Raw genomic sequence first — 22,813 nt, 5'->3', positions numbered from 1 at the left:
TACCTGTCCGGGGAGTGTTTGATGGGGACAGTGAAGAGGGAGCTTTACTCTGTATCTAACCCCGTGCTGTACCTGTTCTGGGAGTGCTTGATTGGGACAGTGTAGAGGGAGTTTTACTCTGTATCTAACCCCGTGCTGTACCTGTCCTGGGAGTGTTTGATGGGGACAGTGTACAAAGAGCTTTACTCTGTATCTAACCCCGTGCTGTACCTGTCCTGGGAGTGTTTGATGGGGACAGTGTAGAGGGAGCTTTACTCTGTATCTAACCCTGTGCTGTACCTGTCGTGGGAGTGTTTGATGGGGACAGTGTACAAAGAGCTTTACTCTGTATCTAACCCCGTGCTGTACCTGTCCTGGGAGTGTTTGATGGGGACAGTGTAGAGGGAGCTTTACTCTGTATCTAACCCCGTGCTGTACCTGTCCTGGGAGTGTTTCATGGGGACAGTGTAGAGGGAGCTTTACTCTGTATCTAACCCTGTGCTGTACCTGACCTGGGAGTGTTTGATGGGGACAGTGTAGAGGGAGCTTTACTCTGTATCTAACCCTGTGCTGTACCTGTCCGGGGAGTGTTTGATGGGGACAGTGAAGAGGGAGCTTCACTCTGTATCTAACCCCGTGCTGTACCTGTTCTGGGAGTGTTTGATTGGGACAGTGTAGAGGGAGCTTTACTCTGTATCTAACCCCGTGCTGTACCTGTCCTGGGAGTGTTTGATGGGGACAGTGTACAAAGAGCTTTACTCTGTATCTAACCCCGTGCTGTACCTGTCCTTGGAGTGTTTGATGGGGACAGTGTAGAGGGAGCTTTACTCTGTATCTAACCCCGTGCTGTACCTGTCCTGGGAGTGTTTCATGGGGACAGTGTAGAGGGAGCTTTACTCTGTATCTAACCCTGTGCTGTCCCTATCCTGGGAGTGTTTCATGGGGACAGTGTAGAGGGAGCTTTACTCTGTATCTAACCCTGTGCTGTACCTGTCCCGGGAGTGTTTGATGGGGACAGTGTAGAGGGAGCTTTACTCTGTATCTAACCCCGTGCTGTACCTGACCTGGGAGTGTTTGATGGGGACAGTGTAGAGGGAGCTTTACTCTGTATCTAACCCTGTGCTGTACCTGTCCGGGGAGTGTTTGATGGGGACAGTGAAGAGGGAGCTTTACTCTGTATCTAACCCCGTGCTGTACCTGTTCTGGGAGTGCTTGATTGGGACAGTGTAGAGGGAGTTTTACTCTGTATCTAACCCCGTGCTGTACCTGTCCTGGGAGTGTTTGATGGGGACAGTGTACAAAGAGCTTTACTCTGTATCTAACCCCGTGCTGTACCTGTCCTGGGGGTGTTTGATGGGGACAGTGTAGAGGGAGCTTTACTCTGTATCTAACCCTGTGCTGTACCTGTCCTGGGAGTGTTTGATGGGGACAGTGTACAAAGAGCTTTACTCTGTATCTAACCCCGTGCTGTACCTGTCCTGGGAGTGTTTGATGGGGACAGTGTAGAGGGAGCTTTACTCTGTATCTAACCCCGTGCTGTACCTGTCCTGGGAGTGTTTCATGGGGACAGTGTAGAGGGAGCTTTACTCTGTATCTAACCCTGTGCTGTACCTGACCTGGGAGTGTTTGATGGGGACAGTGTAGAGGGAGCTTTACTCTGTATCTAACCCTGTGCTGTACCTGTCCGGGGAGTGTTTGATGGGGACAGTGAAGAGGGAGCTTCACTCTGTATCTAACCCCGTGCTGTACCTGTTCTGGGAGTGTTTGATTGGGACAGTGTAGAGGGAGCTTTACTCTGTATCTAACCCCGTGCTGTACCTGTCCTGGGAGTGTTTGATGGGGACAGTGTACAAAGAGCTTTACTCTGTATCTAACCCCGTGCTGTACCTGTCCTGGGAGTGTTTGATGGGGACAGTGTAGAGGGAGCTTTATTCTGTATCTAACCCCGTGCTGTACCTATTCTGGGAGTGTTTGATAGGGACAGTGTAGAGGGAGCTTTACTCTGTATCTAACCCCGTGCTGTACCTGTCCTGGGAGTGTTTGATGGGGACAGTGTAGAGGGAGCTTTACTCTGTATCTAACCCCGTGCTGTACCTGTCCTGGGAGTGTTTCATGGGGACAGTGTAGAGGGAGCTTTACTCTGTATCTAACCCTGTGCTGTACCTGTCCTGGGAGTGTTTGATGGGGACAGTGTACAAAGAGCTTTACTCTGTATCTAACCCCGTGCTGTACCTGTCCTGGGAGTGTTTGATGGGGACAGTGTAGAGGGAGCTTTACTCTGTATCTAACCCCGTGCTGTACCTGTCCTGGGAGTGTTTCATGGGGACAGTGTAGAGGGAGCTTTACTCTGTATCTAACCCCGTGCTGTACCTGTCCTGGGAGTGTTTGATGGGGACAGTGTAGAGGGAGCTTTACTCTGTATCTAACCCTGTGCTGTACCTGTCCTGGGAGTGTTTCATGGGGACAGTGTAGAGGGAGCTTTACTCTGTATCTAACCCTGTGCTGTACCTGTCCCGGGAGTGTTTGATGGGGACAGTGTAGAGGGAACTTTACTCTGTATCTAACCCCGTGCTGTACCTGTCCTGGGAGTGTTTGATGGGGACAGTGTAGAGGGAGCTTTATTCTGTATCTAACCCCGTGCTGTACCTATCCTGGGAGTGTTTGATAGGGACAGTGTAGAGGGAGCTTTACTCTGTATCTAACCCCGTGCTGTACCTGTCCTGGGAGTGTTTGATGGGGACAGTGTAGAGGGAGCTTTACTCTGTATCTAACCCCGTGCTGTACCTGTCCTGGGAGTGTTTCATGGGGACAGTGTAGAGGGAGCTTTACTCTATATCTAACCCTGTGCTGTACCTGTCCCGGGAGTGTTTGATGGGGACAGTGTAGAGGGAACTTTACTCTGTATCTAACCCCGTGCTGTAGCTGTCCTGGGAGTGTTTGATGGGGACAGTGTAGAGGGAGCTTTATTCTGTATCTAACCCCGTGCTGTACCTATCCTGGGAGTGTTTGATAGGGACAGTGTAGAGGGAGCTTTACTCTGTATCTAACCCCGTGCTGTACCTGTCCTGGGAGTGTTTGATGGGGACAGTGTAGAGGGAGCTTTACTCTGTATCTAACCCCGTGCTGTACCTGTCCTGGGAGTGTTTCATGGGGACAGTGTAGAGGGAACTTTACTCTGTATCTAACCCTGTGCTGTACCTGTCCTGGGAGTGTTTGATGGGGACAGTGTACAAAGAGCTTTACTCTGTATCTAACCCCGTGCTGTACCTGTCCTGGGAGTGTTTGATGGGGACAGTGTAGAGGGAGCTTTACTCTGTATCTAACCCCGTGCTGTACCTGTCCTGGGAGTGTTTCATGGGGACAGTGTAGAGGGAGCTTTACTCTGTATCTAACCCCGTGCTGTACCTGTCCTGGGAGTGTTTGATGGGGACAGTGTAGAGGGAGCTTTATTCTGTATCTAACCCCGTGCTGTACCTATCCTGGGAGTGTTTGATAGGGACAGTGTAGAGGGAGCTTTACTCTGTATCTAACCCCATGCTGTACCTGACCTGGGAGTGTTTGATGGGGACAGTGTAGAGGGAGCTTTACTCTGTATCTAACCCCGTGCTGTACCTGTCCTGGGAGTGTTTCATGGGGACAGTGTAGAGGGAGCTTTACTCTGTATCTAACCCTGTGCTGTACCTGTCCTGGGAGTGTTTCATGGGGACAGTGTAGAGGGAGCTTTACTCTGTATCTAACCCCGTGCTGTACCTGTCCTGGGAGTGTTTGATGGGGACAGTGTAGAGGGAGCTTTACTCTGTATCTAACCCCGTGCTGTACCTGTCCTGGGAGTGTTTGATGGGGACAGTGTAGAGGGAGCTTTACTCTGTATCTAACCCCGTGCTGTACCTGTCCTGGGAGTGTTTGATGGGGACAGTGTAGAAGGAGCTTTACTCTGTATCTAACACCGTGCTGTACCTGTCCTGGGAGTGTTTGATGGGCACTGTGTAGAGGGAGCTTTACTCTGTATCTAACGCCAACCTGCCCCCATCAAACATTCTCCGGATCAATGTCGAGGGAGATTTATTCTGCAACCAATTCCCTTGTACGTTTCCAGGCCCTCCGGGAGGGATGTGGTTCCACCTTCCGAACAGTGACCCGGAGATGAAGAGGTTTGGCCACCGCATTGTGGTGGTGGGAGAGAGTCTGTGCCTTCTCGGGGGCCGAGGGCGAGACGGTCGGAACTGCTCCCCTGAGATCTACACTCTGGACACCAAAACATGACGTCAACGTTTGGGAGGCGGCAAGCGACAGGGAATCTGCAGCAATAAAAACCCGAGTACCTGAACATCTCGTGCACATGTGTGTGTATGGTTTTTGTAAACCTGCTCTCCGTGGCTGTCTCATCAGAGCTCCGAACAGAGTGACCCTGCTCGGGCATAGTCCGCCATTCAGATTCGTACCAGATTGTGGCCTCAACTCCACCTCCCTGTCTACACTCCCCCCAACCCCCTCCCTTGGTGGTCAAATCTCCACTTTGAATGTCCCATACTACCCTGCTCTTTGGGGAAGAGAATTCCAAAGTTTAAGAAACCCTTCACATCTGCCGTGAATAGATCCCTTATTTTGAAACGCTGCCCCCTGGGTGTACATAACCTCTTGGGAACGGTAGGCAGAGGGGTCGGGTAAAGAGGCCATTTGGCCCCACTTCAAGGCTGCTCTGCTGGTCAATGCCTACATGCCTGTTCTTCCATCTTTGCGCCCCCCCCCCCCCAACCCCCCGCATTAATGTCTAAAAATTCTAGCGTCCCCAGTTTTGAATACCCCTAGTTCCCTGCGAATTGCAAAGATTCACAAACCTCTGCACAGGAAGGAATTATCTCCCACATCTCACTCAGAAGCGAATGATCCCCTTATCCGGAGATGGCGATCCTGCCTTCGTTCCGTTCTCCATTTTCTGGGTCAGTGCAGCTCCAGCAAAGCAGGCCCACATCCATCCCCGACGCACAGTGGCAGCCGTGTGCACCATCTACAAGATGCACTGCAGCAACTCGCCGAGGTTCCTCAGTCAGCACCTTCCAAACCCACGACCACTACCATCTAGAACAAGAGCAGCAGATACCTGGGAACCCCACCACCGACAATACCGTAAGATATAGGAGCCGAATTAAGCCACGCCGCCCGGAGTCTGCTCCGCCATGGAATCATGGCTGATATTTTTCTCATCCCTATTCTACCTGTCTTAAGGACACTTAGTTCTCCTCCAAGTCACTCACCACCCTGACTTGGAAATTTATCGCCGTTCCTTCACTGTCGCTGCGGCAACATCCTGGACCTCCCTCCCTAACAGCACAGTGGGTGCATCTACACCACAGGGACTGCAGCGGTTCAAGAAGGCAACTCGCCCCCACCTTTTCAAGGGGCAGTTAGGGATGGGCAATAAATGCTGACCTTGCCAGGAAAAGCCCCCCCCCCCCTGGGTTTGTTGCATCAGAAGACAGTGATCATTCATCCCATGGCTGTGGGTGGCGGGGTTGGTGTAAAGAGGTCAGGAAAGAAAGCGGCAAGGGCAGCACGGTGGCGCAGTGGTTAGCACTGCAGTGTCACGGCGCCGAGGTCCCAGGTTCGATCCCGGCCCAGGGTCACTGTCCGTGTGGAGTTTGCACATTCTCCCCGTGTCTGCGTGGGTTTCGCCCCCACAACCCAAAGATTTGCAGGGTAGGTGGATTGGCCACACTAAATTGCCCCTTAATTGGATAAAATGAATTGGGTACTCAAAGGGAAAGAAAGCAGCGAGGGAGGCCAACATCATGGGTGAAGTTAAGGGATCAGGACAATCATTAACATTCAAAGGGCCGAATCGTTCTAAAGCACTGGTTTGCCCTCAGCTGGAATACTGGGTCCCGCACTCAGGGGATCGAGAGGTCGGAGGGTGGGGAGGAAGATTTAGCGGAACGCTTCCGGGGATGCGGGCAGCCGATGCGGAGAGTCTGGGATTGTTCTCCTTCAAATTGAGAAAGTGAATCGAGACTTTCAAACCCAAAAGTGTTCAGATCGAGTAAAGGAGGAGGAAGTGTTTCCAGCGTCAGGAGGGTGGGTAACCAGAGGGACGCAGATTGAAGAGAATCAGTGACAGAACCAGAGGGGGAGCTGAGGATGAGGAGAAATGTTTTTACACAGAGAGCTGTTGTCATCTGGAAGGTGCTGCCTGAAAGGGCGGCGGAAGCAGATTCAATAGCAACTTGCAGAAAGGGGGAATGGGAGAATGACTAATTGAATCGCTGTCAAAAAGAGCTAGTACAGACACAGCAGGCTGAATGGCCTCTTCCTCTCTGCATCGTTTTCTACAATGAAGGCTGAGTGAGGTAAATGCATTCGGGTGAAAGCAATTGAAGGCCTGCGCTGAGGGAGAGCTGAAGTGAGCGATCAGGTTGGGTTGAGTGGTCCATCACACTGGCTGGGGAAGGAAATCAGAAAGGCGGCCAAGAATCCTCACTCACAGTCACAAGTTTAATCACCAGGTTAACAACTGAAACACAACTTAACAGTTAAGAAAGCACACCGGGGCCTTCAGAGCCCGGGAGAAATACAACCCCCCCCCCCCGATCAAACAGCCACAAAAATGGAAAACTCTAGTCATGCTCCTCCAAGAGCTGGCGAATGAAGGGGGTCGGTACTGGGTGCTTCCCAGAGGCACCATTACCCCCACCTCCTCCTCGTCACAGCCACCTAGGACACCAGGACTCCCGTGCCCCCGGCCCGGGTCCGAGACTCGCTCTCCCGAGCCGCCTTCTCGTCCTCGTTCATCAGCCGAATGTTGTACTTCTCCCGGTACTCGGTCAGCTCACGGCCTTTACTCTGCATCTGACCATTCAGGTTCTCGATCAGCTTCACCAGCTTGGGAGGGGCCCAGGGAAACACAAAGAGAGACAAGGCGAGAAGGGAGACATTGAGAAGAATGAACTTTCGTTTGTACAACACGTTAAAGACCTCCGTATTTGTTTAAAAACGGAAAATACCGGACGATTGCAGCAGGTCTGACAGCATCTGTGGAGAGAAAAGGGAGCGAAGGTGGAGTCTGGACAACTTTAGAGCCATTCAGCCTGGAAACATGGACTCCCTTCTCTCTCCACAGAGGCGGTTAGGCCTGCTGCCATTGTCCAGTATTTTTGGTTTCAGGTAACAGCTTCCACTGTAATTTAACTTGATCAGTATTTGTTTGCACTGGAGTGCTGCTCTGGGCTGTGCAGTAGAGCGCTCGAGTTGGAGTTTGGTGACTGAGGGAATTTAATTTTTATCTGAAGTCCGGTCTGTCTTTAATTTAGTAACTAAAATTTGCTGCTTGGGTTGGAAGGTAGTGAGCTTTAGGCCAGTTTTAAAGCAGGGTTTGTGTGGGCTCTGCTTGCAGCCGCAACAAATCAATTAGCTATGTGCCTTAAACAGGTTTTCAGAGGCTAGATTCAGAGTATAAAAGCAAGCCACCTTGCATGACTTTGTCTGCATTGGAGCGCTTAAGTCGGAGTTTGGGGACCGAGCGAGCTGGGGGCTTTTCCACCTTTCCTCAGAAAGGTGAGTGGCAGTCTTGGCAAGACCTGGAAGCTGATTGGGATAAATGAGAGCAACACAGAGTAAAAGAGCACAAGGTGAGTTAAAATAGGAGGGAGGGGGGGGAAGAGCAGCTTCAAAGTGACGTCACAGGAAAGTGCTGAGCCGGTTGACTGGTAAGGAACTTGCATGTGGGGATTAATATTAAATAGCAGTAAATTTAGAAATATCATTTTCATTCAGGGACTGAGAATAATAGTTTAACTATGAAAAACCTAATTAAGCAACGAGAGATGGCAGTGCAGGTGAGTTGTAGCTGTGGGAGGTGGGAGTTTCTGGATCCCACTATGTCATGGCAACCACATCTGCACGGTGGCGCAGTGGTTAGCACTGCTGCCTCGCGGCGCCGAGGTCCCAGGTTCGATTCCCGGCTCTGGGTCATTGTCCGTGTGGCGTTTGCACATTCTCCCCGTGTCTGCGTGGGTTTCGCCCCCACAACCCAAAGATGTGCAGGGTAGGTGGATTGGCCACGCTAAATTGCCCCTTACAGTAACTTCATTGCAGTGTTAATGTAAGACTACTTGTGACATTAAAGATTATTATTGCAGAGTGTTTGCAGCTCGAGGAACTTCGGCTCAGAATCGGTGAGCTTGAGTTCGAGCTTCAGACTCCGTGCCACATCGAGGAGGGGGAGTTACCTGGACGCTGTGTTTTAGTCAGTCACACCCCATACTTCAATAATAATCTTTATTGGCGCAAGGCGGCATTCCGGCGCCTGTTCGGGTACACCGACGGAGAAAACCGGAGCACCCGGAGGAAACCCGCGCAGACACGGGGAGAACGTGCAGACTCCACACCGACCGTGACCCAAGCCGGGAATCGAACCTGGGACCCTAGAGCCGTGAAGCAACAGTGCTAACCACTGTGCTACCGTGCTGCCCAAACTTGGCCAGTGGTCAGGGACAGGAGAGTGTGACTGCGAGTGAGGCTGGCAGAGGGATCCTGAACTCAGAAATGGAGCCTCAGCTCCTGACCTTGCCTAACAGGTATGAGGTATTTGCTCCTTATGTGGATGAGGTGAAGGACTGTAGGGAGGATGAGCTAGCTGACCACTGCACTGTGGTACAGGAGGCCACTCATGCCGGGGGAGCAAAAGGACAAGTGGCAGTGGTCAGGATTCTATTATCAGCAGTACAGATAGCATCCTTGGTAAACCGGATCGAGCGTCATGCATGGTGTGTTGCCTGTCTGGTGCCGGCTTGAAAGAATTTCGGAGAGGGATGGGGGCGGATCCAGTTGTTGTGGTCCAGGCTGGGACCAACTTGGGCAAGAGGTCCAGTTTCGGGATTATCAGGAATTGAGAACAGAATTAAAGAACTCAAGTGCTATAACCTCTGAATGATTACCCGAATGAAAATTGGCAGAAATAAGAAAATCAGGGGGAGTAAACCCGTGGCTAAAGGAGTGCTGCAGGAAAGGGGGGTTCCATTTTGTGGGGCACTGGCATCAATATTGGCACGGGCTCAACCTGAACCAGTCTGGGACAGTGTCCTTGCGGAGAGGCTGAACTCGTGTTCTCAAGGACTTCAATAAGTGTGTGCAGGGGGAGGGGTCGCTGATAATTTCCTACATCAATATGACCTGGATGCAATAAGGGGGCAAGCAACTGGATTTAGTGATGAGAAGATTCAATTAGTAACCTATTTAAGCGTAAACATTTAGCAAATAGTGATCATAACACAATCGACTTCAATGTAATATTTGAAAGTGAAAAGCACGTTATTAGAATGTTAGATTTAGAGAATGCCGACTTTAATGAAATGGGGCAGCATGGTAGCACAGTGGTTAGCACTGTGGCTTCACAGCTCCAGGGTCCCAGGTTCGATTCCCCGCTGGGTCACTGTCTGTGCGAAGTCTGCACGTTCTCCCCGTGTCTGCGTGGGTTTCCTCCGGGTGCTCCGGTTTCCTCCCACAGTCCAAAGACGTGCAGGTTAGGTGGATTGGCCACGCTAAATTGACCTTGGTGACCAAAAAAAAAAAATTTAGATGGGGTTACGGGGACAGGGTGGAGATAGGTAGAGTTCTCTTTCCAAGGGCTGGTGCAGACCGGATGGGCCGAATGGCCTCCTTCTGCACTGTAAATTCTATGATTCTGAGACCGAGACTGTCCACGGTAAACTGTGAAAACCTGCTAATGGGTAAAACAACTGAAGTGGAAGGTGTTTAAGGAAACATTTAACGCAATACAGAACCAGTTTGAACCCCAGAAAGGGAAATGCTCCATTTCACAGAAAAAATAGCCATGACCAACTAAAGAGAGGGAGAGCAGAAAACTAAAAAAAGGGCGCACAAAAATAGCACATACCCGACTGAATGAGAAGGCACGGCGATTAGCACTGCTGCCTAAGTACCAGTGACCCCAGTTCAATTCCGGCTTTGGGTGACTGTCTGAGTGGAGTTTGCAATCAGTGTCTGCGTGGGTTTCCTCCCAGGCCAAAGAAGCGCAGGTTAGGTAGATTGGCAAGGCTAAATTGCCCCTTATTTCCAAAGATATGCAGGTTTGATGGGGCTGCAGTGAAAGAGCAGGGAATGGACCTGGGAGGGGTCAGTGCAGACTGGATGGGTCAAATGGCCTCCTTCTGCTTTGTAGAGATTCAATGAATGGGATGGGTACAAAGCCCAGTAAAGGGTCACAAAGCAGCTTATAAGAGCTACTTAAAGGGATTATGAAACTCACAAAAAAGACATCAAAATCAATAATCATTTTATAGTTACAGTAAAGGTCAGGAGCAATGTTGGCCTGTTAAAGACCGAAAGTGCGGATATTGTCAGTGACCATGGGGAAATGGCGGCATGTTGAATAATTACTTTGCTGCAATATTTACAGTGGAAGAGGAGGATAGCTTGCTGGAGGTCTCAAGGGCATCAATAGTGGATTGGGGACGAAGACCAAGTAAAGTTGCCGCAAGCAAAACATCTGGGCAAAATTGCAGCAGATGGATTTCAATGCAAGTGTGAGGTTATCAATTTTTGCACCAAAAAAAAGGATAGATCAGGGTCCTTTCTAGATGGTACAAAGCTGAATTCAGTGGATTTTCAAAGAGACTTGGAGGGTTCAGGTGCATAGATCTTCATAATGCCAACAAGTGCAGAAAGTAATAATAATAATAATAATCTTTATTAGCGCCACATTAACGTAAAAATTATTTTTTAAATTACCCAATTCATTTTTTCTTCCAATTACGGGGGAATTTAGCGTGACCAATCCACCTACCCTGCACATCTTTGCGTTGTGGGAGTGAGACCCACGCAGACACGGGGAGAATGTGCGATCTCCACACAGACAGTGACCCAGGGCCAGGATCGAACCCTGGTCCTCAGCGTGTGAGGCAGCAGTGCTAACCACTGCACCGTGCGTAGGCTTACATTAATCCTCTAGTCGCCACACTCTGGCGCCTCTTCGGGTACACCGAGGGAGAATTCAGAATGTCCAATTCACCTAACAGCACGTCTTTCGGGACTTGTGGGAGGAAACCGGAGCACCCGGAGGAAACCTACGCAGACACAGGGAGGAAGTGCAGACTCCGCACAGACAGTGACCCAAGCCGGGAATCGAACCCGGGTCCCTTGCTACTGTGGGGCCCATAAATCAAGGCGGCTAATGGAATGCTAGCTTTTATACCTCGATAACCGGACTGCAAGGATGCAGATGTTATGCTGCAGCTTTACAAAACTCTGGTTAGACTCCACGTGGGAGCAGATCTGGGCACCACTACAGGAAGGATATTTCAGCCTTGGGAGGAGGGAGTGCAGCGTAGGTTTACAAGATGCCTGGACTTCAGGAGTTAGTTATGAGGAGAGATTATAACAGTTAGGTCGGTTTTCTGTCGAACTTTAGATATTAATAGAAAAGGACAGAGTAGATAAGAAAGTTTCCACTGGTTGGAGATTCTAAAACAAGGGGCCATATTCTAAAGAGATTAGAGCCAGATGGTTTAGGAGAGATATTAGGAAGCGCTACTACACACAAGGGCAGCAGAGGTTTGGGAATCTCCCACAAACAGCAGCTGAAGATGAGAAAGATAGGATTTTTGCTAAGCAACGATATTTGGGGACATGGGCCAACGGCAGGTATATGGAGTTAGGCCCCATATCAGCCAAGATGGCATTGAATGGCGGGACAGGTTTGAGGGGCTGAATGGCCTATTCCTGTATATGCGCCTGTCATACTGCTAGGAGGTTCAGTCGCCCTTGTAATGCAGGAAACATGACAGCAAGCTCCCACCATCCGGAATAGGATAAGGTACATAAAGATGGAAGCCATTTGGCCTCAGGCCTGCTGTCCGATTTCCCCGTCAACTCCTTCATGCCAAATTATCCATCACCGTGTGTCTTCAATATTCTCATCAACTGGAGTTCCACAACTCACTGAGGCAGAGAATTCCAAAGATACACAGTTCTCCGGAGATGGGAAGAAAATGTTGGCACCAGCCTGGACCCTCCCGACAGACCAGGGCTCCCTTAGCGCTGACCCTCCCGACAGCCCGGCGCTCGCTCGGTACGGAGTTTAACGTGATGGAGGTGAAGCCACGTTTCCTGTGCCAGACAGACCTCTGCTCGCCAAGTCACGTACCTGCTGCTTGTTCCCCTCGAGAGCAGGCAGGACCTCTCTCACAGTCCTTTCCACCAGTACACCTCCAACCATCCGGTAACACTTGCGTCCGGGATCAACCTCCGTCAGGGTGTCAATCACAAGCCTGGGGCAAGGAGAGGCAGAGGAGCATAGTTTAAAAATCAAACACCATTGGTATCGTAGAATTCCACGGCAGACGGCTATTCAGCCCATTGTGTCCATTCAAGCTCGGAGAGAGAGCAACATAATTAATCCCACTCCCTCCTCCATCCCCCAATTCCCTCGAGTATTTCGCGGGAGGGAATCCCAGGGTGGGGGGAGAATTTCAGAGGATGTCGCTCGTGACCCACAACACTGGGACACGAATCCCCAGTGACCCATGTCACTGGGACAGGACAGGAATCCCCAGAGACCCGCGACACTGGGACACGAATCCCCAGTGACCCACGTCACTGGGACAGGACAGGAATCCCCAGAGACCCGTGACACTGGGACACGAATCCCCAGAGACCCACGACACTGGGACAGGACAGGAATCCCCAGAGACCCGCGACACTGGGACACGAATCCCCAGTGACCCACGTCACTGGGACAGGACAGGAATCCCCAGAGACCCGCGACACTGGGACACGAATCCCCAGTGACCCACGTCACTGGGACAGGACAGGAATCCCCAGAGACCCGCGACACTGGGACACGAATCCCCAGTGACCCACGTCACTGGGACAGGACAGGAATCCCCAGAGACCCGCGACACTGGGACAGGAATCCCCAGTGACCCACGTCACTGGGACAGGACAGGAATCCCCAGAGACCCGCGACACTGGGACACGAATCCCCAGAGACCCACGACACTGGGACAGGACAGGAATCCCCAGAGACCCGCGACACTGGGACACGAATCCCCAGTGACCCACGTCACTGGGACAGGACAGGAATCCCCAGAGACCCGCGAGACTGGGACACGAATCCCCAGAGACCCACGACACTGGGACAGGACAGGAATCCCCAGAGACCCGCGACACTGGGACACGAATCCCCAGTGACCCACGACACTGGGACAGGACAGGAATCCCCAGAGACCCGCGACACTGGGACACGAATCCCCAGTGACCCACGTCACTGGGACAGGACAGGAATCCCCAGAGACCCGCGAGACTGGGACACGAATCCCCAGTGACCCACGTCACTGGGACAGGACAGGAATCCCCAGAGCCCCGCGACACTGGGACACGAATCCCCAGTGACCCATGTCACTGGGACAGGACAGGAATCCCCAGAGACCCGCGACACTGGGACATGAATCCCCAGTGACCCACGTCACTGGGACAGGACAGGAATCCCCAGAGACCCGTGACACTGGGACACGAATCCCCAGAGACCCACGACACTGGGACAGGACAGGAATCCCCAGAGACCCACGACACTGGGACACGAATCCCCAGTGACCCACGTCACTGGGACAGGACAGGAATCCCCAGAGACCCGCGACACTGGGACACGAATCCCCAGTGACCCACGTCACTGGGACAGGACAGGAATCCCCAGAGCCCCGCGACACTGGGACACGAATCCCCAGTGACCCATGTCACTGGGACAGGACAGGAATCCCCAGAGACCCGCGAGACTGGGACACGAATCCCCAGTGACCCACGTCACTGGGACAGGACAGGAATCCCCAGAGACCCGCGACACTGGGACACGAATCCCCAGAGACCCACGACACTGGGACAGGACAGGAATCCCCAGAGACCCACGACACTGGGACACGAATCCCCAGAGACCCACGTCACTGGGACAGGACAGGAATCCCCAGAGACCCGCGACACTGGGACACGAATCCCCAGAGACCCACGACACTGGGACAGGACAGGAATCCCCAGAGACCCGCGACACTGGGACACGAATCCCCAGAGACCCACGTCACTGGGACAGGACAGGAATCCCCAGAGACCCGCGACACTGGGACGGGACAGGAATCCCCAGAGACCCGCGACACTGGGACACGAATCCCCAGTGACCCGCGAGACTGGGACACGAATCCCCAGAGACCCACGTCACTGGGACGGGACAGGAATCCCCAGAGACCCGCGACACTGGGACGGGACAGGAATCCCCAGAGACCCGCGACACTGGGACACGAATCCCCAGAGACCCGCGACACTGGGACAGGACAGGAATCCCCAGAGACCCGCGACACTGGGACACGAATCCCCAGAGACCCACGTCACTGGGACAGGACAGGAATCCCCAGAGACCCGCCACACTGGGACAGGAATCCCCAGAGACCCACGTCACTGGGACAGGACAGGAATCCCCAGAGACCCGCGACACTGGGACAGGACAGGAATCCCCAGAGACCCGCGACACTGGGACAGGACAGGAATCCCCAGAGACCCGCGACACTGGGACAGGACAGGAATCCCCAGAGACCCGCGACACTGGGACACGAATCCCCAGAGACCCACGTCACTGGGACAGGACAGGAATCCCCAGAGACCCGCGACACTGGGACACGAATCCCCAGAGACCCACGACACTGGGACAGGACAGGAATCCCCAGAGACCCGCGACACTGGGACACGAATCCCCAGAGACCCACGTCACTGGGACAGGACAGGAATCCCCAGAGACCCGCGACACTGGGACACGAATCCCCAGTGACCCACGTCACTGGGACAGGACAGGAATCCCCAGAGACCCGCGACACTGGGACAGGACAGGAATCCCCAGAGACCCGCAAGACTGGGACACGAATCCCCAGAGACCCGCGACACTGGGACGGGACAGGAATCCCCAGAGACCCGCGACACTGGGACACGAATCCCCAGTGACCCACGTCACTGGGACAGGACAGGAATCCCCAGAGACCCGCGACACTGGGACAGGACAGGAATCCCCAGAGACCCGCCACACTGGGACAGGAATCCCCAGAGACCCACGTCACTGGGACAGGACAGGAATCCCCAGAGACCCGCGACACTGGGACAGGACAGGAATCCCCAGAGACCCGCGACACTGGGACAGGACAGGAATCCCCAGAGACCCGCGACACTGGGACGGGACAGGAATCCCCAGAGACCCGCGACACTGGGACACGAATCCCCAGAGACCCACGTCACTGGGACAGGACAGGAATCCCCAGAGACCCGCGACACTGGGACACGAATCCCCAGAGACCCACGACACTGGGACAGGACAGGAATCCCCAGAGACCCGCGACACTGGGACACGAATCCCCAGAGACCCACGTCACTGGGACAGGACAGGAATCCCCAGAGACCCGCGACACTGGGACACGAATCCCCAGTGACCCACGTCACTGGGACAGGACAGGAATCCCCAGAGACCCGCGACACTGGGACAGGACAGGAATCCCCAGAGACCCGCAAGACTGGGACACGAATCCCCAGAGACCCGCGACACTGGGACGGGACAGGAATCCCCAGAGACCCGCGACACTGGGACACGAATCCCCAGTGACCCACGTCACTGGGACAGGACAGGAATCCCCAGAGACCCGCGACACTGGGACGGGACAGGAATCCCCAGAGACCCGCGACACTGGGACACGAATCCCCAGTGACCCGCGAGACTGGGACACGAATCCCCAGTGACCCACGTCACTGGGACAGGACAGGAATCCCCAGAGACCCGCGACACTGGGACGGGACAGGAATCCCCAGAGACCCGCGACACTGGGACAGGACAGGAATCCCCAGAGACCCGCGACACTGGGACGGGACAGGAATCCCCAGTGACCCACGACACTGGGACGGGACAGGAATCCCCAGAGACCCGCGACACTGGGACGGGACAGGAATCCCCAGTGACCCACGTCACTGGGACGGGACAGGAATCCCCAGTGACCCACGTCACTGGGACAGGACAGGAATCCCCAGAGACCCGCGACACTGGGACAGGACAGGAATCCCCAGAGACCCGCGACACTGGGACGGGACAGGAATCCCCAGAGACCCGCGACACTGGGACGGGACAGGAATCCCCAGAGACCCGCGACACTGGGACGGGACAGGAATCCCCAGTGACCCGCGACACTGGGACGGGACAGGAATCCCCAGAGACCCGCGACACTGGGACGGGACAGGAATCCCCAGAGACCCGCGACACTGGGACAGGACAGGAATCCCCAGAGACCCGCGACACTGGGACGGGACAGGAATCCCCAGTGACCCACGTCACTGGGACAGGACAGGAATCCCCAGAGACCCGCGACACTGGGACAGGACAGGAATCCCCAGTGACCCACGTCACTGGGACAGGACAGGAATCCCCAGTGACCCGCGAGACTGGGACACGAATCCCCAGTGACCCACGTCACTGGGACAGGACAGGAATCCCCAGAGACCCGCGACACTGGGACGGGACAGGAATCCCCAGTGACCCACGACACTGGGACGGGACAGGAATCCCCGGTGACCCGCGACACTGGGGCGGGAATCCCCGGTGACGTTACCCGTGCTCCGCCACCTCCTGCTCCAGCTCGGCCCCCTTCCCGGCCAGCCCGCGCTGCTCCTGCCGCAGTTTGTTGAAGCCGGCCAGCACTTGCTCGGGAGTGAGCGCGGAGGCCTGCCCGGCGCGGCCGGCCAGCGGCGCAGCTCCGCCCCCGGGACCCTCCATCCCGCCGACTGGCGCCCGCGCCGCCCGCCCGCCGCCTTTATACCCAGCCGCGGCTGTCCGCGGCGCGCGCCTGCGCGGGCCCCTCCCCCAGCGCGGGCCCCTCCCCCAGCGCGGGCCCCTCCCCCCCGCCCGGGCCCCTCCCCCCGCCCGGGCCCGATCGGCCGCCGCCTCAGCCGCTTCCCCCCCCCAACCGTCCTCGTTCCTCCACTTGTTCCCCTCTTTGATCCAACCGAACCAGGCGTGCAGGAGGCAGCTAAAGGGGGCGTCGGACCCCTGCCCACTTTTCTGTTTCAGTTGGTAATTTCCCCGTGCAGATGTTGGCGAATTGCTCAAAGGGCTGATATTCTGCTTTGGTTTATGATTTTGGAAGCGATCGGGTGACTTTGTTGGCCCGGGCAGCAGGCACCCTGGTTGGACGGCCAAACCTGCCAGGCCCCCGGGTGTCAGGTGGCCAGCGGCGCGGGGTTTCCTGGGGTTCCGGCAGGGGCGGCGCGGGGTTTCCTGGGGTTCCGGCAGGGGCGGCGCGGGGTTTCCGGCAGGGGCGGCGCTCACCTTGATGCTCCTCCTCACCCGCCTCGCGCAGTTTCAAGGACAATCTCGGTAATATGTCACCGCCACGCCGCATACTTATTTTCTTTAAATTTCAGTCATCCTCGCGCGCGCCTGGGCGGTTCAGAAAGAAACCACACAATTTCAGTTGGTCTCGTGATCCGTTGCCCGCCCGTGACGTCATGACGTTTCCAATCAATGGCGCGAGGGGCGGGGCTACAGGACAATCACCTCATTTACATATTCACATCTCAGCCTCCCCCCCCCCCCAGCCCAACAACAAAGAACAAAGAAATGTACAGCACAGGAACAGGCCCTTCGGCCCTCCAAGCCCGTGCCGACCATGCTGCCCGACTAAACTACAATCTTCTACACTTCCTGGGTCCGTATCCTTCTATTCCCATCCTATTCATATATTTGTCAAGATGCCCCTTAAATGTCCCTATCGTCCCTGCCTCCACTACCTCCTCCGGTAGTGAGTTCCAGGCACCCACTACCCTCTGCGTAAAAAACTTGCCTCGTACATCTGCTCTAAACCTTGCCCCTCTCACCTTAAACCTATGCCCCCTAGTAATTGACCCCTCTACCCTGGGGAAAAGCCTCTGACTATCCACTCTGTCTATGCCCCTCATAATTTTGTAGACCTCTATCAGGTCACCCCTCAACCTCCTTCGTTCCAGTGAGAACAAACCGAGTTTATTCAACCGCTCCTCATAGCTAATGCCCTCCATACCAGGCAACATCCTGGTAAATCTCTTCTGCACCCTCTCTAAAGCCTCCACATCCTTCTGGTAGTGTGGCGACCAGAATTGAACACTATACTCCAAGTGTGGCCTAACTAAGGTTCTATACAGCTGCAACATGACTTGCCAATTCTTATACTCAATGCCCCGGCCAATGAAGGCAAGCATGCCGTATGCCTTCTTGACTACCTTCTCCACCTGTGTTGCCCCTTTCAATGACCTGTGGACCTGTACTCCTAGATCTCTTTGACCTTCAATACTCTTGACGGTTCTACCATTCACTGTATATTCCCAACCTGCATTAGACCTTCCAAAATGCATTACCTCACATTTGTCCAGATTAAACTCCATCTGCCATCTCTCCGCCCAAGTCTCCAAACAATCTAAATCCTGCTGTATCCTCCGACAATCCTCATCGCTATCTGCAATTCCACCAACCTTTGTGTCGTCTGCAAACTTACTAATCAGACCAGTTACATTTTCCTCCAAATCATTTATATATACTACAAAGAGCAAAGGTCCCAGCACTGATCCCTGTGGAACACCACTGGTCACAGCCCTCCAATTAGAAAAGCATCCCTCCATTGCTACTCTCTGCCTTCTATGGCCTAGCCAGTTCTGTATCCACCTTGCCAGCTCACCCCTGATCCCATGTGACTTCACCTTTTGTACTAGTCTACCATGAGGGACCTTGTCAAAGGCCTTACTGAAGTCCACATAGACAACATCCACTGCCCTACCTGCATCAATCATCTTAGTGACCTCCTCGAAAAACTCTATCAAGTTAGTGAGACACGACCTTCCCTTCACAAAACCGTGCTGCCTCTCATTAATACGTCCATTTGCTTCCAAATGGGAGTAGATCCTGTCTCGAAGAATTCTCTCCAGTAATTTCCCTACCACTGAAGTAAGGCTCACCGGCCTGTAGTTCCCGGGATTATCCTTGCTACCCTTCTTAAACAGAGGAACAACATTGGCTATTCTCCAGTCCTCCGGGACATCCCCTGAAGACAGCGAGGATCCAAAGATTTCTGTCAAGGCCTCAGCAATTTCCTCTCCAGCCTCCTTCAGTATTCTGGGGTAGATCCCATCAGGCCCTGGGGACTTATCTACCTTAATATTTTTTAAGACACCCAACACCTCGTCTTTTTGGATCTCAATGTGACCCAGGCTATCTACACGCCCTTCTCCAGACTCAACATCGACCAATTTCTTCTCTTTGGTGAATACTGATGCAAAGTATTCATTTAGTACCTCGCCCATTTCCTCTGGCTCCACACATAGATTCCCTTGCCTATCCTTCAGTGGGCCAACCCTTTCCCTGGCTACCCTCTTGCTTTTTATGTACGTGTAAAAAGCCTTGGGATTTTCCTTAACCCTATTTGCCAATGACTTTTCGTGACCCCTTCTAGCCCTCCTGACTCCTGGCTTAAGTTCCTTCCTACTTTCCTTATATTCCACGCAGGCTTCGTCTGTTCCCAGCCTTTTACCCTGACAAATGCCTCCTTTTTCTTTTTGACGAGGCCTACAGTATCTCTCGTCATCCAAGGTTCCCGAAAATTGCCGTATTTATCCTTCTTCCTCACAGGAACATGCCGGTCCTGAATTACTTTCAACTGCCACTTGAAAGCCTCCCATATGTCAGATGTTGATTTGCCCTCAAACATCCGCCCCCAATCTATGTTCTTCAGCTCCTGCCTAATATTGTTATAATTAGCCTTCCCCCAATTTAGCACATTCATCCTAGGACCACTCTTATCCTTGTCCACCAGTACTTTAAAACTTACTGAATTGTGGTCACTGCTACCGAAATGCTCCCCTACTGAAACATCTACCACCTGGCTGGGCTCATTCCCCAATACCAGGTCCAGTACCGCCCCTTCCCTAGTTGGACTGTCTACATATTGTTTTAAGAAGCCCTCCTGGATGCTCCTTACAAACTCCGCCCCATCTAAGCCCCTGGCACTAAGTGAGTCTCAGTCAATATTGGGTAAGTTGAAGTCTCCCATCACCACAACCCTGTTGTTTTTACTCTTTTCCAAAATCTGTCTACCTATCTGCTCCTCTATCTCCCGCTGGCTGTTGGGAGGCCTGTAGTAAACCCCCAACATTGTGACTGCACCCTTCTTATTCCTGATCTCTACCCATATAGCCTCACTGCCCTCTGAGGTGTCCTCCCGCAGTACAGCTGTGATATTCTCCCGAACCAGTAGCGCAACTCCGCCTCCCCTTTTACATCCCCCTCTATCCCGCCTGAAACATCTAAATCCTGGAACGTTTAGCTGCCAATCCTGCCCTTCCCTCAACCAGGTCTCTGTAATGGCAACAACATCATAGTTCCAAGTACTAATCCAAGCTCAAAGTTCATCTGCCTTACCCGTAATACTTCTTGCATTAAAACATATGCACTTCAGGCCACCAGACCCGCTGTGTTCAGCAACTTCTCCCTGTCTGCTCTGCCTCAGAGCCACACTGTCCCTATTCCCTAGTTCTCCCTCAATGCTCTCACCTTCTGACCTATTGCTCCCGTGCCCACCCCCCTGCCATACTAGTTTAAACCCTCCCGTGTGACACTAGCAAACCTCGCGGCCAGGATATTTATGCCTCTCCGGTTTAGATGCAACCCGTCCTTCTTATACAGGTCACACCTGCCCCGGAAGAGCTCCCAGTGGTCCAGATAACGGAAACCCTCCCTCCTACACCAGCTGTTTAGCCACGTGTTTAGCTGCTCTATCTTCCTATTTCTAGCCTCACTGGCACGTAGCACAGGGAGTAATCCCGAGATTACAACCCTCGAGGTCCTGTCTTTTAACTTTCTGCCTAGCTCTATGAACTCCTGCTGCAGGACCTCATGCCCCTTCCTGCCTATGTCGTTAGTACCAATATGTACAACGACCTCTGCCTGTTTGCCCTCCCCCTTCAGGATGCCCTCTACCCGTTCGGAGACATCCTGGACCCTGGCACCAGGGAGGCAACATACCATCCTGGAATCTCTTTCACATCCACAGAAGCGCCTATCTGTGCCCCTGACTATAGAGTCCCCTATTACTATTACTCTTCTGCGCTTTGACCCTCCCTTCTGAACATCAGAGCCAGCCGTGGTGCCACTGCTCTGGCTGCTGCTGTTTTCCCCTGATAGGCTATCCCCCCCGACAGTATCCAAAGGGGTATACCTGGTCGAGTGGGGGACAACCACAGGGGATTCCTGCACTGACTGCCTGCCCTTTCTGGTGGTCACCCATTTCTCTGCCTGCACCTTGGGTGTGACCACATTTATATAACTGCGATCTATGACGCTTTCCGCCACCTGCATGCTCCTAAGTGCATCCAATTGCTGCTCCAACCGAACCATGCGGTCTGTGAGGAGCTCCAGTTGGGTGCACTTTCTGCAGATGAAGCCATCCGGGACGCTGGAAGCCTCCCGGACCTGCCACATCTCACAGTCAGAGCACTGCACCCCTCTAACTGACATTGCGTCAATTAATTTAAATTTAAATTTAAATTTAAAAAAAAATATATTTTAAAAATTTCAAAGTTACTGCTAACTAACTGTTTCCTAGCACTAGATTTCTACTATAAATGCGAAAGCTAAATATAGTACTCTCCGATCTCTGGCTTAGATACCCCTCTAAATTATAATTAAGTAATTATGTTTAATTAGTTACCAATGCTTAATTTTTTTAATTTAGTGTAGAATCCCAACCAGCCACTCAGGCCACAGCTTTTCTGTGATGTCACTTCAGTTTCCCCCGACACACACAATTTGAAAAAGGTATAAAAGCAAAAATGAGTAAAAATCACTTACTTACCTTCTGAGTGTCTTAGATGTTCTCAGGTTCTCTCCCTGACAGAGACTGCTCCTCCTCCTCCTCCGTCCCCCCGCCCATCTCCCCGCCTCCCCCCGTCTCCCCGTCCCCACGCCCCGTCTCCCCGCCCCGCCCCGTCTCCCCACCCTGCCCCCCGCCCAGTCTCCCCGCCCCGTCCCCCCGCCCCGTCCCCCTGCCCCGCCCTGTCTCCCCACCCCGTCCCCCCGCCCCACCTCCCCGCCCCGTCCCGTCTACCCGCCCCGTCCCCCCCGCCCTGCCCCGTCTCCCCACCCCGTCGCCCCGTCCCGTCTACCCGTCCCCCTGCCCCGTCCCCCTGCCCCCCCCGCCCCATCTCCCCGCCCCCCCCGTCTCCCTGTCCCCACGCCCCGTCCCCCCACCCCGTCTCACCGTCCCCCGCCCCGTCTCCCCCCCCCGCCCCGTCTCCCCGCCCCGTCCCCCCGCCCCGTCTCCCCGCCCTGTCTCCCCACCCCGTCCCCCCGCCCCGTCCCCCGCCCCGCCCCGTCTCCGCGCCCCGAATGGCCGCCTCACCCCATCACATAGCCCTGACCCACCCCACCGTCTGCCCCGTCTTACTGCCCCCCCTGCCTCGACGTCCCACTCCCCGACTCGCCAACACCATCTCACCACCCACCCGTCTCGCCACCTCGCCATACCTCCTATCGTTGCTCCCCCTCGCTCGCGCATACGTGTCCACTTGAGCGTGCAGCGCACACAGACCACACTAGGTGAGGGAGCTTTGAGAGTGGGATGGATGGAGGGACTGCCGGATGGAAAATAACAAAGGGGCGAGGAGTTGAGGGAGGGGGTGAGAAGGTTTTTTAAATTCATATAATCTGGGTAGAGGGATGGGGAAATTTTGAGGGACAGAGGAAGGTAGTAGAAGAGGGAGAGATTAAAGGTTTGAGCGAGGCATGGGT

The 22,813-nt window shown here is 53.9% G+C and overlaps 2 protein-coding genes across 2 annotated transcripts in view; one reads left to right on the top strand and one right to left on the bottom strand.

Annotated features, from left to right (window-relative positions):
- LOC140410309 (kelch domain-containing protein 9-like) overlaps positions 1–4,306 on the top strand; it is a 61,289-nt gene extending 56,983 nt beyond the window's left edge. The window contains exon 4 of the mRNA XM_072498291.1: positions 4,076–4,306. Coding sequence (XP_072354392.1) covers positions 4,076–4,242 — 167 coding nt within the window. The 3' untranslated portion in view covers positions 4,243–4,306. The remainder of the gene's footprint in view (positions 1–4,075) is intronic.
- A 2,148-nt stretch (positions 4,307–6,454) lies between these two features.
- Positions 6,455–16,801, bottom strand: pfdn2 (prefoldin subunit 2). Its single transcript, XM_072498290.1, has 3 exons — positions 16,614–16,801; positions 12,137–12,260; positions 6,455–6,855 (listed from the first exon to the last, which is right to left on the bottom strand). Exons 1-3 carry the CDS (start codon positions 16,775–16,777, stop codon positions 6,688–6,690), a joined length of 456 nt encoding a protein of 151 aa, XP_072354391.1. The 5' UTR covers positions 16,778–16,801; the 3' UTR covers positions 6,455–6,687.
- Positions 16,802–22,813: the final 6,012 nt, after the last annotated feature.

This window comes from Scyliorhinus torazame, chromosome 4 (assembly GCF_047496885.1).
Source record: "Scyliorhinus torazame isolate Kashiwa2021f chromosome 4, sScyTor2.1, whole genome shotgun sequence".
NCBI classification, from domain to species: Eukaryota; Metazoa; Chordata; class Chondrichthyes; order Carcharhiniformes; family Scyliorhinidae; genus Scyliorhinus; species Scyliorhinus torazame.
Note: the sequence above shows the minus strand (reverse complement) of the source record. Positions and strands in the feature narration are given on the sequence as shown.

Excerpts from the sequence above, each read along its gene's own strand:
- pfdn2 (XM_072498290.1), bottom strand. The coding sequence starts at position 16,777 with ATGGAGGGTCCCGGGGGCGGAGCTGCGCCGCTGGCCGGCCGCGCCGGG. Across the intron at positions 12,261-16,613 it reads CAGGAGGTGGCGGAGCACGG|GCTTGTGATTGACACCCTGA; the intron begins GTAACGTCACCG and ends TCCTTGCCCCAG. Across the intron at positions 6,856-12,136 it reads TCGAGGGGAACAAGCAGCAG|CTGGTGAAGCTGATCGAGAA; the intron begins GTACGTGACTTG and ends GCCCCTCCCAAG.